This window comes from Phoxinus phoxinus (assembly GCF_949152265.1).
Source record: "Phoxinus phoxinus genome assembly, chromosome: 19".
Taxonomy (NCBI): Eukaryota; Metazoa; Chordata; class Actinopteri; order Cypriniformes; family Leuciscidae; genus Phoxinus; species Phoxinus phoxinus.
In genome coordinates this window covers 11,595,931-11,610,410 of record NC_136894.1, presented here as the reverse complement: position 1 = coordinate 11,610,410, position 14,480 = coordinate 11,595,931, and the positions used below count along the sequence as shown (strand labels likewise).

Here is a 14,480-nt window from a genome sequence, read left to right as displayed (position 1 = left end):
ACATTTTTCTGCATAACTGTTGAGTGGTGTTGGCCATGCTACATGTAACCATGCACCCATGTTTCTATTTAAATAACACTTGCCTGATGGCTTATGCTACAGCTAACATGGACGTCGAGGTCACTTCCGTGATTTGGGAAAAGCCCGTAAAATTTCCGCGCGATCGTTGCTTAAACAGTTTTTTGGTATATCCCAATTTTTTTTCCAAAGTGTTGACAACTTAGTGTTAACGGATAATTGTTGCAAACTGGTGCTACCAACAAAATATTAGTGCATTCCTGGGTACAGGCTTTTCCCAAATCACAGAAGTGACCTCGACATCCATGTTAGCATTTAATTTCATGTTAATGAAATGTGGACTTCTAGTGCACTGCATTGAAGGGTTTCTGGTGAGAAGCTGGTGTTATTCTTCACCGTCATGGGTGATTTGATATCCTCGAACCCACTGCACAGAACAAAACCGCATGTCCCAAACCTCAGTGACTGCAGAGATCCTAGAGAGCAAGGAAGACAAACACAAAATTGTTCCAGGGTGGAATCAGCCTACAGCCTTTATTGCACATTCCTGTTTGGTTTTGCTCTGACCACATCCTGGCATGATGTTTATGCAGTGCAGAAAACACATTGTCTTGTAGTTTTACCTTTCACCCTGTGAAAGCCTGAGATCACTACATATACCAGACTCCTTTCAATTCAGGTACACATATATTATATTTTTTTCATTTATTTTTCTTTCTCTTTTTATCATCAGTGACAATGCCTGCAACATGCTTCAAAATCTTCATTTTGGCAAACTACAAATAAATTAAAACACATTCATAGAACACAATTCGACATTTAAGGACATTAATAAAGAAAATTAGGACAAACTGAACCAACGGAGGGAAAAGAAATACAAAGAAGCGGCTTCTGCTCTTTTTCATTACTTTCTTGCTTTTTTTTTGAAAAAAGAAAAAGAAAACAAGTTAGCTAGCTAACAATCACAGACCACATGCAGATATAATACAACAGAATCATCTCACTCGTTTGGACGATTAACTCTGTTAGTTAGTTTCTGCAAACTACTGATCTAAACTATATCACAAAATTATGCTTTAAACCGGAAAACATCCAATTTCGCGATATTTTTGACTGGTTATAATAAGTCCTTGGTATAGTATCTCCTCTCGCTAAATAGGAAAACACACGACCACTTCTCAATAATGTCCAAACAGAGTCTGGAGAAGACCAAATGCACTTCAGTAGTGATAAGAGATACCATCTGCGACTAGACAGAAATCTGCAATAAGCCACCCACGAGGGTTTACGCATGTTTTTACAATCACTGCAGTGATACGAACATGAATTACAGGTTGTCCAGTGATCAGCGTGTTTTTTTTATTTCGATGACCAGGATAAAATGATCATTGTTTACAGCAAAATGTAGTGCCACCGGGTTGAAGCACTGGACATTAGAGAACCTTAATATCAATAACACAAAAAGCTACTAGACAGAAATAAATATATCAGTAACGGATCAACAGTGTTGTTTCGCCTCCTTCCTCCTTCAGGGCATCAGCATTTGCTGTTTTATCATTTATACATCAGTGTCTTCGTCCTTGTTTTAAATTAATTAGCAGCTTCTCATCTAACATTTGAAATCGTCAGTAATAGCAGAGAGTCTTTCTACTGAGAGCGCAGCAGTTACACACGGGACAACACACAAGGAAATGGTGACAAAGTACATTAAGCATTTGGCACATACTGTTTCATGTCTGGAGAAGACTACCTTCAAAATATCATATGAAACAGCATCTCACAACAATTTCTTGAGGGTGGTCTTCTATGATTTTTCAAACCTTGAAGCATCATTTTAAGGGAATATTTTTCACACAAAAAATGACAGCTCCGTCATCTTTTACACACCCTAATGTCATTCCAAACCAGTATGACAGACATTCTTCTGTAGTATAAAAGGAGACATTTTGAAGAATGTAATGGTCATTATTTATATATGGTCATTCTATTCTATGGTAGTTCTCCATGTAAAGATGGATGCGGATTGGGGCTGTCAAGCTCCAAAAAAGCCCAAAAATTCACCATAAAGTATAATAATATTGGTCAACAGTTGTGAACGCTATATTCTAGTCTTCTGAAGACATGATAACTTTGGGTGGCCAACAAAATCCCAATATAAGTGAATATAATCTTCCCATTCGCCGTAGCTCTTATACGGTATCTCATTGGCATTTCCACATATTCAAATTTCAAAATCAGGATTTATCATGTCAATGACAACATTGACATCAAATTTGACTCGTGGAGTTTAAATGTGCCATATTTGAATGGACACGGACAGTGAATCGCAAGACTTTCTTAGTTCTTTACCTAGGCCTTTTTTCTCTCATAAAAGTATTGTATGGCTTCGAAAGACTATTTTCGAGATCGACAATTTAATGGAAAAGAGCAGCCAGTACACACTTCAGCATTTTTCCTTTAGTGTTTCACTGAAGAAAGAACATCATCAGGGCGAGAAAATGACAGAATCAGAACAACACCCAAGATTGTGCCTTCTCGACTATTGTGTCATTTGTATTTCACACACCGTATGAAGAGAACCATAGGTGGGGTGGGGTCTAAAATAAACACTATCTCATCGCTCACAAGATGCAGTCTGAGCCGTTCTGGATTCACGCTGACATTTGAAGGAGAAGTCAATAAACATCAAGGCGTCGAGCTGCAGCTCTCTCGGAGCATCAATCAGGCAACTAAACGAGCCGCCCTCATTCCTCAAGGTTTCTGAACAAAGAAGTCGCCCCCTCAGCGTCTCTCTCTCTCTCTCCACCTCTGTCCTTCTTCATCTGGCTCTTGTCAACAGTAGCGGCACCAGCTACCAGTCCAGGCCATAACTGAGATTGTGCGTTGATTTACGCAGTACGAGAGCGATGTTTATAGTCATGAGACCTTATATCCTGGGCTGTCGGCCATTTTGTCTTGTTTACTGTTGTTCTAGTCTAGTATTGATCAAGCACACAGCACAGTGATGCAGAGTCAGTGCAAGGCGGATGAATCGGGGCCCACAACCACGAGCGTATCGATCGATGAGCCAAAATAGTACGAGCGAATCAGCACAATTAATGTTTGATCGTTTTTGGGGCATCAGCTGTGGCATCGGCATGTGAAGGTGCCAAGTTACAGTAATTCCCTATGTTGTCTCACAAAGGGGTGGGTCCGCTCAATCGGCATTGTCCTGTCGCTCAGAGCTCCATGGGGACAGATGCCACGATGAAAACTCAACATCTCATGTGAAAACATCACCATGCCTCTCTCTGTCGCCAATACTAAGATCCCATTGGGACGTCGACATTCGTTAATGCCATCTGGTATCTAAATCATCAGAATTAAGAGCTTTTGGTCTTCTCCAAAAACAAATAATAGAATGACCAATAGAGGTGGTTCACATTTTTTTTCTTTGACCTCTGCATAAGCAACGAAGACTCTGTTCACATTGCGTATCTATCCAATTTTTCAAATCCGATCTTTAGAAGTGATGAAATCTGGTGTTTGTTCAGATTATGTTGGTTGCCATTGTATTGATGTAAGCATTAGCATGATGCCATCTTTCTCATTGAATTTGAACACATATGGGTTTGTAAACTGGGTTTCGTGTCTTTTCTGTTCAGACTTCAAAAAAACAATTGAATTTGAAAAATCAGATATTTGCTGCCTGTCTGAACAAAGACCTAGAGTATTTTTTTCTCCATTGGAAATCAATGACCAGCTACGCAACACAGTGATGTCTAAATTTTGCCACGCGTACAGAGGAAAAGAAAGAGCACAGCTCTACATAAATTACAATCATCATGTTGCATCCAACTGTGAAAAACAGCACAGCCGATGAGGAGGAAACCAGAAAAACCGAACCTCAAATGTAGTGTAATGATCTGCTTATCTATTAAGTGTTAACAAAGTCATTTGCATGTAAATGGGGGCAAGTCTGATGCTGTTCAGTGCAATGCATTGTCAGCTATAAAAGGAAAGAGGGATTGGATGGTGAAGAAAATAAGCAAAACAGACGGATAGACAAGGATATAAAGTGAGGATGTGGGATTGGTGCACATTTAACTTTGCTTGGAGCCTCAATCATATCCAGAGTCCTTAGCTGTATGATGCTGCAGTGACGCCCACTCATGAGTAATTGTGATGTCGTAGCGAGTGTTCGGTCCATGGCACCTCGATGAAGAAGAGTGAAGGACGGGGTGATGGTGAATGTGCCACGCTGATGTGTAAGATATGATGCGCTAGCTTTTGTTTTTTTTCGTAGTTAAGTTTGATGATGAAAAAGAAGAAAACCCAACTGAAAAAGCCATGTCGGGATCGCCGTCGAAGATGCTGACATCAGCCGTCGGACACGGGAGGGGACACCCAGCCATACTTCTCGTGGGTCTTGACAAGGCTCTTGAAGGTCGCCTCAGCTTCCTTGCGACTAAAGGCCTTCTTAGACTTGCCTGCTTTCCTGCAGATACGACCCTAAAGAGAAAACACAACATTTGGAGAAATCAAGATTTTCATCTGTCAAAAACAAGCAAGTGAAACATACTGAATTGAATGATCTTCAAAAGGAATAACGGAAATGGAATTGTTGGATGAGGTGTTCAAAATAATAGTAATATTATAAAATGATAAAAATAATATTTTAATCGTTCATATCAGCGTAGATATTGCTAAATATATTATAAATGATGTAACAACAAAATAAGCTATATAATTATAAAAATGAGCATGCAATACATTTTTTATCTTTATGGAACATTTTTGTAGAGTTGGAAATTAATATTGTTAAAAATAGAAAACTGCTGAATATATAACAAATATATATACATTTTATTTAAAAAAAATTATACTTTAGATTTTTTATACCTATACTTTATATATAATTAAAATAAATTATACATATTAACATGCAATAGAAATTGTATCTAAACTTCAGAGATCAATTTTGCAGTGAATATTATATGATATTATTTTAAAAATGTAAAAATGTTGAAGCACTTAGGAAGATATTGAGATTCTTGATCAGATATTCTGCTTTGGTCTTGGAGTTCTTTCATTATTATTTTATAGTTTAACATGCCAGTCAGACATCTCTTCCTGTAGGCGCTTTTGTCCAGAATCGGCGGCAACGATCCAGATATTTTGACAAGTTTATGATTCCTGGATATGCCCTCTAAAGTCAGATTTTGAAATTTGATAGATTTTGTTCAACCTGAATGACTCTCAGCTATTACACCTCTAGACACACTATAGACAATCTTAAACATATCCATTATAATTCAAGAGATGGGAAGCAGAAAAGCATCATTCTTCAACATCCCCTTAACTTAAACACAGGGGAGTACATGGAGTGTCTGTCAAAAAGAAATATTACACATGACCAATGATCCTAACGGATTGCGACATTTCCTGCTGGACACAACATTTCCCTTTCAAATATTTATGTTTAACAATTTAAAGGTAAATTGTAATTGAATCATGTTACATTGTTTTTTATGCCAGTTTAATATACAAACAACTATAAGTAAGACATTCGTACATCACGAAGAGTGTAAACACTGTGGCCCTTTCCAAATGTTGATCAGGTCAGCATATCAACTTGTAATTTGACCAACGCTAAGTTTGGAGCTAAATTAGTTATTTGCAATTGCACTACCATGTGATGTGCAAATAAAACTCATTCAACCCTTTAAATTATATCCATTCATATGATTTGTACTTATAAGTGAATCCTTTAGTCCCAAAAAAGCCGTCTGGGGTTTGCTATAAAGAATCAAAGATGCTTAAATCAGATCAGTCTAGTAGTCTGCCAAAATCAACCTCGATGTATGAAATCAAAGTTGAGGTAAAGTATGTAGTGTAGTCTGATACCAGATTTATTTACCTGTTTTTTTCATATATTGTGTAACTGACATGCAGAAGCAGATGTGTGAATGACAGATTAAATGGTCCTGGTGCTCCATTTTCAGAGGTTTTCCAATTTTCAATTTCAAAGCCGACTGCTCTGAGCTTTGAAGACACAGTAAATCAAGAGGCTGTGTGTGATAAAACCTCAGGGTGAATTATTTAAACAAGCTTCAAGACCGTTTTAACACCAGGTTCAGCCATTTTGATCACTGGTAAAGGATAATGGGAATAGCAATGGTGCATCCATGATTGCGGCATCCCACAGTAAAACATCCAGCTCTCATTGTATGACATTCCACCCTGAAGTGATCATTTCAAAGTTAAAAAAAGAGACTTTTAATGCTGCAAGGCAAAGAAATGGGATCCCCCTTACTTATGTGTTATGTAAATGTCTTAGACAGACAGACAGACAGACAGATAGAGATGTAGGGGTTGGGTTTAACTTTTTTAATTAAGGGAGTGAGTGGCATTATTACATGTTTATTAAAGGTTAGCAAGGTAAAGGGTTTTTTTTTTTTTTTGGAATAATGTACATGAATCATGCACAATAAGACCAGGTACTTAGCAAATGGAAGATTATTAGTCAAACTCTAAATCCTGTTCTTTACTTTGCCAATGTTTTTGGTCTGACATCCTTAAAATACCAGTCAACAACCTGGCATGACCAAACAAATTATTTTATAATGGGGTAGACATTTTAAACAAGCCAAGGTGTGATAGTGAGACACATGTACACTTCTGAATAGGTAGAACAAATGCCATATTTAAAAATAAAATTAGACCAAATAGATAAATACCTATTTGTTTTGTTTTTTTAAATTGTCTCTTTAATGGATTAATGGATTCAATTTAGTGAAATGGAATAATTTACTCACATTGTTCAAACAATGTGAAACACAAAATAAGAATGTCCTTTCCAACAAAGTTGGACGTCTAAGCTGCTCTAAAATATTTTTTTTTCCCACAGAAATCACTGACCAAATGTATACATTTTGGGGTAAATTTCTCCTTTAAGACCAGTCGAAAGATTAGGTTTGGCATGCAAACCACAACCATCCAAATATGCCACTATAGGCTACGTATGAGAACTCGCAGACCCAGCATCCACTAAATGAGCAAAAAGGATGTGCTTTCAGATGCCCCAGGACTGAGGTCAGTCTAGTGCCAGTGCTGATGTAAGACAGCAGGGACAGTGAGACAGAAATAGCCAGCTCTTCCCTCAGGCTCTATCAGTCAGGATGAGATCTAATGGCCCAGAAGTAACCGCCTGTGCTCAATCGAGAAAAGCCTACCCTATCCTCTCAGAAAAGCCTGTGATTTTTGGATTAAAAGGAGCCAATGGAGCCTTAATTAAGCTTTATTGTGTTTACGGTTTCTCTTGGAAATCGCTTCTCTCACGCTTGAGAGGCAACGGTGGAGAGCGCTAGGGACGGAAGCGAGAATGCGTGGGGAGTCGTGCTGATGTTAATCCAGGTTATTTGCATCAGCGTTTTCCCTGCAGCATGCTAAGGGCATCACTGACGTCTCCCTACGCTATTTTGGTTTGGTGTGTATAGAGTGCAACGCAGTACCCGTGTGAAGTGCCGGATGGGTAATCCTGTGAATGGAGATCAGTCAATGGTCTCGCTCGGCCTCTGTGCATTCTGGGACAACACAGACGGTGGGGATTATGTAACCGACATGTGCCAGATAAGGGTAAACAGTGTTGCTCTTTGCATCATAGCATCACATGAAGCGTACACCTGTTTGATGCTGCTTACAGTCTCATGTCAAAAGGGAAGTTGTCTGTAAATTTAACAAGACAAAGCAGGAATATTGTTGTTGATCTCAGAATATAAGTAAGGCAGAATGTAGTCTTGATTAGAGACACATGACACATCTTTTCATTTCCAATCTAGACTATTGGTCAATGCATGTTATGGTCTTAAGCATTAAGAAGTACAGTGTAAAATCACGTGCATTGTATCAAATTATTAATCTAAATGTTAGTAAGGACACCTAATATAAAGTGGGACCCAATAGTTTTATGGCTTATGTAGGCTCCATGATATCTATTATTTTAAAAAAAATGTGTTGATGTTTTGTGCTGTAAATGATTCTGATTTAGAAAAGCCAGCAAAAAACAAACAAACAAAAAAACAGCAAATCTCTGAGCTTTGGTATGCAGAATTATGCAGAAACCCAAAGAAGACGTACAAGAAAACGTAACATTTACATATTTGGCAGACGCTTTTATCAAAAGCGACATTGCATTTCAAGGTACACATTTACATTCTTATCAATTCTTGCTTTCCCAGGGAATCGAACACATGACCTTGGCGTTGCAAGCGCCAACACTCTACTGTTTGAGCTCCAGGACAGGTAACATTTAAGGTAACAGGACTTAACATTTAAATGATTGTCAAAGCACATTAGGCAAAATGAATGAATGCACGAACTAGTAAAGCTGGAGAAAATTATTAAATTGAATTCCAAATTATTCATTCCAAAGGCGATAAACCACGAATGCTCAGCTGCAAAAAGTAAAATGTGGCCTGTCCTTTCCTTTTATAATACAATAGCTGCATGTTAATTGGAGGTCTGTTGTGTCAGTGGCAGCTAAAACTGTAATTACCCTTGAGTGCTTTGGGTCATTTGGGGAAAATTGTTATCTAGTCACCGCTGCCTCAGACTCATCATGAATTAGGCATTTTAGAGCTCTTGACAGGTTGAGGCAAGGGTAGATGAACAGGTCTTTCCTCTCAGATTTACAGCAGAGGGTTAATGGCCAGTCTCTAGCTTCATTATGGATTCTCATCCATTTCCATCACACACGCTGGTCTTTGCAATCATCCTTATAAGGGGACTATCTAATGACCGATGTGATCTATCTATGGAGCCCATCTAATCACATTACTAGTTAAGATCCAGGCTGCAGTACACTCTTGAGAAAAATGGTCCGAAATAGCACCAGATTATAATTCTGTTGGCTTGCAACCACAGCAAAACCATTTTTTGTGCAAAATGGAGACTTGCAGATCTCAAAAAGGCATTCTTTATGATCATATATGTATACACTGACTGAAGATTTTATTTTTAAATGCAGATGTAGGTGAGGTGTAACATTTGAAATGTAGTAGGAAATACCCTATTAAACAGAAGAGCAACCGATGTAATGTGTGGACCTAAAACCCACACTTCACCCTACACTCTTAAAAATAAAGGTACCTATTGGGTTTTTAGCCTTATGACATAAGATACTCGTTTTTTAAGTTCCTACAGTGCAATGTGATAACCTTTTTATGGTACTTCAGAGAATCACATATGTCCTAGCGCATCAATAAATCCAAGAAGTCTTCGCTTTGTTCTGTTAATGGATGAATATACGCGGATCAGAAGAACCTCTAATGGAACATCAGGAACTTTAATAATCTCCACAGAACCATACAGACAAATCAAGCACCTTATGTAGAGGTCCAAAACGGTTCTTTATAACAATGGTTCTTTGCTGAAGATTGAATTCATTAAAAAATGACAATTCTGCTTCATGTTGTTCCAAACTCGTGTGACGTGGAAGATAAAAACAGCCTCAGCCACCATTTACTTCAATTCACTCATAAAAATAAAGGTTCCAAAGGGGGGTTTTCACAGCGAGCACATTTTATTCATTTAAAGAACCTTTTGTACAATTGAAAGGTTGCATATGTTTCTTCATTGAATCATTCTTCATATACCAATTCAATTGATGCCAATAAAGAACCTTTATTTATAAGACTGATGTATGGGAAAAGATGCAATGAAAGTGAATGGAGACCGGGGTATCATTTGTGTAGAAATAACCGATCTGGAACGACATGAAGGCATTTTTTATTCTGTTTTACTTTGTAGTTGCATATGTAACAGTAACAACGCATCGAATGGACGTTGCTTGTATTTTCACTCTTTTCACCTGTGCGCCGATGCCAAAATGGAGGATGGCGTCAAGAAACATGAGATGAGAAGAAATCAACGCTGCTATGGCAATAACCCATCCTCACCTGTCCTTTCACCAGACTGGCAGCGAACTGCCTCATCACGGCCTCGACGGTGTACGCGCTCGACCAGCCGCGGGGCGTTAATAACTCCATGCAGATCGCGCCGCCGTCCAGCACGTATCCGTTCTCCAGCCGCGGCGTGAGGACGCGCATGAACGGCGGAGAGAAGGGGAAATTGTCGGGGAAGGTGACATTCAGCAGTATGTACTCGGTGTTGGTCTCCTTCATGTCCTGCCACAGCGCGGAGTCCTTGTCCACTTGGTGCAGCTTGACATTCCAGTCAAACAGGTTATCGTCCGCCAGCTCCACCGTGATGAAGTTGTCGCCGAGCCGCCGGATCTCCTGCAGCTCCTTCATCAGCCTCCGCGTCCGCACCTGGGTGCAGTGCTGTCGGTTCGCCGCCGGCGGGGGCATCACGGAGCCGCTCGTCGCTTTACTGCCAGCCGTCAGTTGCTTCTCTTTCGTGTCCTTGCTCGGTTTGTCCTGTTTGACGGCTGGCTTGTCCTTGCCGGACACGTCGAAGCGCCTGGCTTTGATTTCGGGCGTACTGAGGATGTTGTTGGTCTCGTTGCTGGTGTTGCAGTGCTTCGTGTTGTTGTTTTTCTGGTTGCCTTTGGTCCCTTTCAATGAGCCCTGGTGGTGATGCTTCGGGTCCTCCGTGTCTCGGTCGTGCAGTCGAATGAGCCCGATTTTTCTCAAAAGAGTAGCCATTGTGATGGTTCGCCGTTCGAGGTGAGTGTAATGGAGCTCGGAAAAAAAAGACACCCGCAAAGCAGCTCTTCCTCAATGCATCATTTCTCCCCGCGAGTGCACTGAAACACAAGAGCTCTCATTTAATACGCATTCCTACTCCTATAATTCCCTGTGAGACTGCACACCCGCGGCTGCTGCAGGAGGCGCGATAACGTTGCTAGAAAATGAACCGATAATCTGGCGCAGGCATACAAGAATTAGAATAGCGGGAGCGGAGCACCTCAGGTCGGTTGGCTTCCGCTGTACCTGGACGGAATGAGTAATCAAGGGTCCTGCACGAGTTATTTTTTTCTTCACACCAGTATTCCGACAAGTCCCGCCCTTGACCTGATCACTGTTTGCTGGAGTTGCAACAGCTCTGTGATTGACTTCTAAACTGTCCAATCACAGACCGGCAGTCTCATACTAACCAATCCTGCCGTTGGACGATGGACTTGTCTGGATGCTGGTGGATGAAATAAATAACGCGTTGCTCGACATCTATATTATTAACGCTTGTATTGTTAGTACATTTTTCTGTTATAAGACAATTCATATTCGGCGTATTGTGCATTTGTTTATTATTATTATTTGTGTTTTTGTTTTGTTTTGTTTTTTTTACATGTAATTATGAAATTCAACTCTTCTTGTATTTTAAATGATTCCTGCTTTATGTGTGTTGTTGGGTACAAACACATATCATAAACAATATTTAGCATCATTGTACAGCCTTTAAACTATACACACATAGGCTACAGTGTATTTGTTTGTTTTCTCCCTGGCGTTTTCTACAATCACTGTATTATATAAGATCAGCATTAATAAAAAAAATCTAAACACATAATGCGTCTTTGTCCTAATTTTTGGGGTTGTGAAGAGGTCGAGTTTATGATTCATCAGCTTCCAATGAATCAATGCACATCCTTAAACCAAGCGTTAAAAAGGTAAGTGCACCAGTGGTTGCATTAATCTTTTGTGTTTGAACGAACCATGTTGCTGGCCATCAACCAATATATTATATGTCATCCATATGTTATTTTAAATTATATTTAGCGTAATACAGTCAAACTGGTCAATTAAATTGTTTCAGAGTAAATCCAAAATATTTCACAGTTATAATGTATGGAACGTTTTTACAACAATGACTTTGCAGCAATCCGTAACGCTTTACAGCACAACGAAGGATTCTGTTACCAGGGTAACAGTCCATTCTTACTCTCTATTGGATGAAACGCAGCCGGAAAGCAGTACGCTGTCATGGAAGCTGCGTTGTGTGAACTGATGTCCGTCTTTTGTCAATAATTGTATAGTTTTATCTTGATAAAAGTAATCTTTATTTAAAAATACAGCACGTCATGGCCGAAAAGTTCGATAATCTCGAGGAACACCTCGAGAAATTCGTCGAAAACATACGACAGCTTGGAATTATTGTCAGCGATTTTCAGCCCAGCAGTCAAACAGGACTCAATCAGAAACTGTGAGTTGTAATCTGTTTATTTGAACACGAATCCAAAACATTATGTTGATTTAAACAAATAGTATCTAGAAAGTAATAGCGATGTTTTTAGCTGTAGACTTTCTTGGCTCAATATCTGCAACGTTTCCTCATTCAGTCACGACTCACGAGTAAAGCCTGTAAATGATTAGGTTATTTATTTCCTCAGGAATTTTATGATCACAGGACTGCAGGACATTGAGAAATGCCGACAGCAGCTACATGATATCAACGTACCGTTGGAAGTGTTTGAGTGAGTATTATCTCATAATGGAGAAACATTGAGAATATTACTTGAATCCTCTTGTAATTTGTTTTTTGATTGATTCGATTTATTTTTAAATTACCCTTCTTTTACACTCATTCCTTCTATGTACCAATTTAATGAACAGACCTGTTGTATTCAAGAAAGATGAGATATCATATCACATCTGCATAAAAACATGAATTGCTATGATTGATTATTGATGTTTTGCACTGTGCCAACAGGTATATTGATCAGGGTCGTAACCCTCAACTCTACACCAAGGAGTGCTTAGAGAGAGCTTTGGCTAAAAATGAGCAGGTCAAAGGAAAGATTGACACCTTGACTGTGAGTATTGGTCCCGTACTAACACAATGAATGACTCTTGGCCAGCAGGTTATTTGTTATAAAAGAACATAAGTATTTTATAATTATGCTACCACTCCTGCTTATAGTTGTTGTAATTATAGTAATTCTTGCTCTAAACATTTTGTTAATATATGTAAATATATAAATATAATATATGTATTTGGAAATAATATATATATATATATATATATATATATATATATATATATATATATATATATATATATATTGCTAGACAGTTCTTTGCTTTATACATTTCTGCTGTAGACGATTTCCCGATATGTTTTGAATAATACAAACAAAGGCACATCATCTCATCCTCTTAAAATATTTTGCGGTTTCTTTTTTCTCTCCAGAAATTTAAAAGCCTCCTCATTTCTGAGCTGGGAAAGGTTTTTCCTGAAGAGATGGCTAAATATAAGGCCATTCATGGAGATGACCCTCCTTCGTGATTTAACAGTGCCACAACACTTCAAACGCAAGATGTACATATGTTAATATTAATATAACATGTTTTTTAAGGTTCAATTCATCAGTCAAATATGCAAATTTTTACAGCTTTTTCATCTTTGTATTTGCCTTTATAATTCACAAGAATACAATTTGAAAACAGGGATATTTTGAGAAACCCTTGAAACAGTGAAAAGCTTTTTTTCCCCATGCATTGTAATTTTCGCAGCATATTTTTTTTATTTTTCAGTTGAATAAACGATTATTTTGTGTAATCACAACAACCAGTCTTTTTTTGTTATATCGACCACGTTGTTTTTGAATGTATAAACGTTTCAGCAAGCTGTTATATAACCTTTATTGGGTGTTTATTGGCTCCAGTGGTCTCAAGTTACTTTCTGGCATGCTCTTTTTCGCCATGCGTGTAATCTCACACTACTTGTCTGGTGCCGTGGTGATGGAATTGATTCGTACGTGTCCTCCTTTAACCACATGTCATTATTCACGAGCCATGACTGAGCTGAACTGGGAGCTTACAGTGGGACTTTACCCTTATAGATGACAATTTAAGGACAGTCTTTCATGTGACGACAAATCCGAGGCGTTCTTTATGAATGTCTCATTCTGAACATTGAAAGATAGGTCATTAGAATAGTAAAGCTTTGTACTTGGGCAACAAAGACTGGAGATTTAAACGTGTGTCTGAAATACCTTTGGTCCAATCGGTGGTGGTTTTGTAACTCCTTTGTAAGGCTTTAAGTCTTTCAAGACTGTTCAAACTTAGAACATCTGCTGTACGATTAGTCAATCCCCTTCACAAAAGGACTCTCTTAAGACTTTTAGCCAGTGTTTGGACTGGAATATAGTGAATTGCATACTACATAGTATGCTCTCCCCTTTTAAAAAAGGAACATATGGGAAATGTATTATGCAATGGGAAATGTATTATGCAATGACAAATATACAATACAGTATACAATGCAACCAATGTAGCAGACAGTTGCGTGATTTTAGTTTCAAAGTTTAAACAGCTCAAATAAAAAAAAAGTAATATTACCATGCCAATAATACTTCCTGTAGATTCACAAATAGTATATGCAGAGTTATTTTAGAGATGGATAAACATTATTGATCGACAAGGGGGAGAATATATGTGTCTCAACGATGTGTGTGGAACAAGGTCATCACAAAAGAGAATCATCTCTGAGTTCTCCATTCCTTTTTCATTTTTTGAGCT

The 14,480-nt window shown here is 38.5% G+C and overlaps 2 protein-coding genes across 3 annotated transcripts; one reads left to right on the top strand and one right to left on the bottom strand.

Annotated features, from left to right (window-relative positions):
• Positions 1-527: 527 nt before the first annotated feature.
• ube2ql1 (ubiquitin conjugating enzyme E2 QL1) lies at positions 528-11,003 on the bottom strand. Of its 2 annotated transcripts, none has more exons than XM_079591652.1 (2): positions 9,957-11,003; positions 528-4,509 (listed from the first exon to the last, which is right to left on the bottom strand). In XM_079591652.1, exons 1-2 carry the CDS (start codon positions 10,662-10,664, stop codon positions 4,378-4,380), a joined length of 840 nt encoding a protein of 279 aa, XP_079447778.1. In that variant the 5' UTR covers positions 10,665-11,003; the 3' UTR covers positions 528-4,377. The 2 variants fall into 2 exon arrangements, with proteins under 2 accessions (XP_079447778.1, XP_079447779.1); XM_079591653.1 differs by lacking the exon at positions 528-4,509 and adding an exon at positions 9,566-9,763 and having other exon boundaries at positions 9,869-10,967.
• Positions 11,004-11,880: 877 nt separating this feature from the next.
• Positions 11,881-14,277, top strand: med10 (mediator complex subunit 10). The gene is made up of 4 exons (XM_079590731.1): positions 11,881-12,162; positions 12,350-12,433; positions 12,670-12,772; positions 13,150-14,277. Exons 1-4 carry the CDS (start codon positions 12,041-12,043, stop codon positions 13,243-13,245), a joined length of 405 nt encoding a protein of 134 aa, XP_079446857.1. The 5' UTR covers positions 11,881-12,040; the 3' UTR covers positions 13,246-14,277.
• The last annotated feature ends 203 nt before the right edge of the window (positions 14,278-14,480 follow it).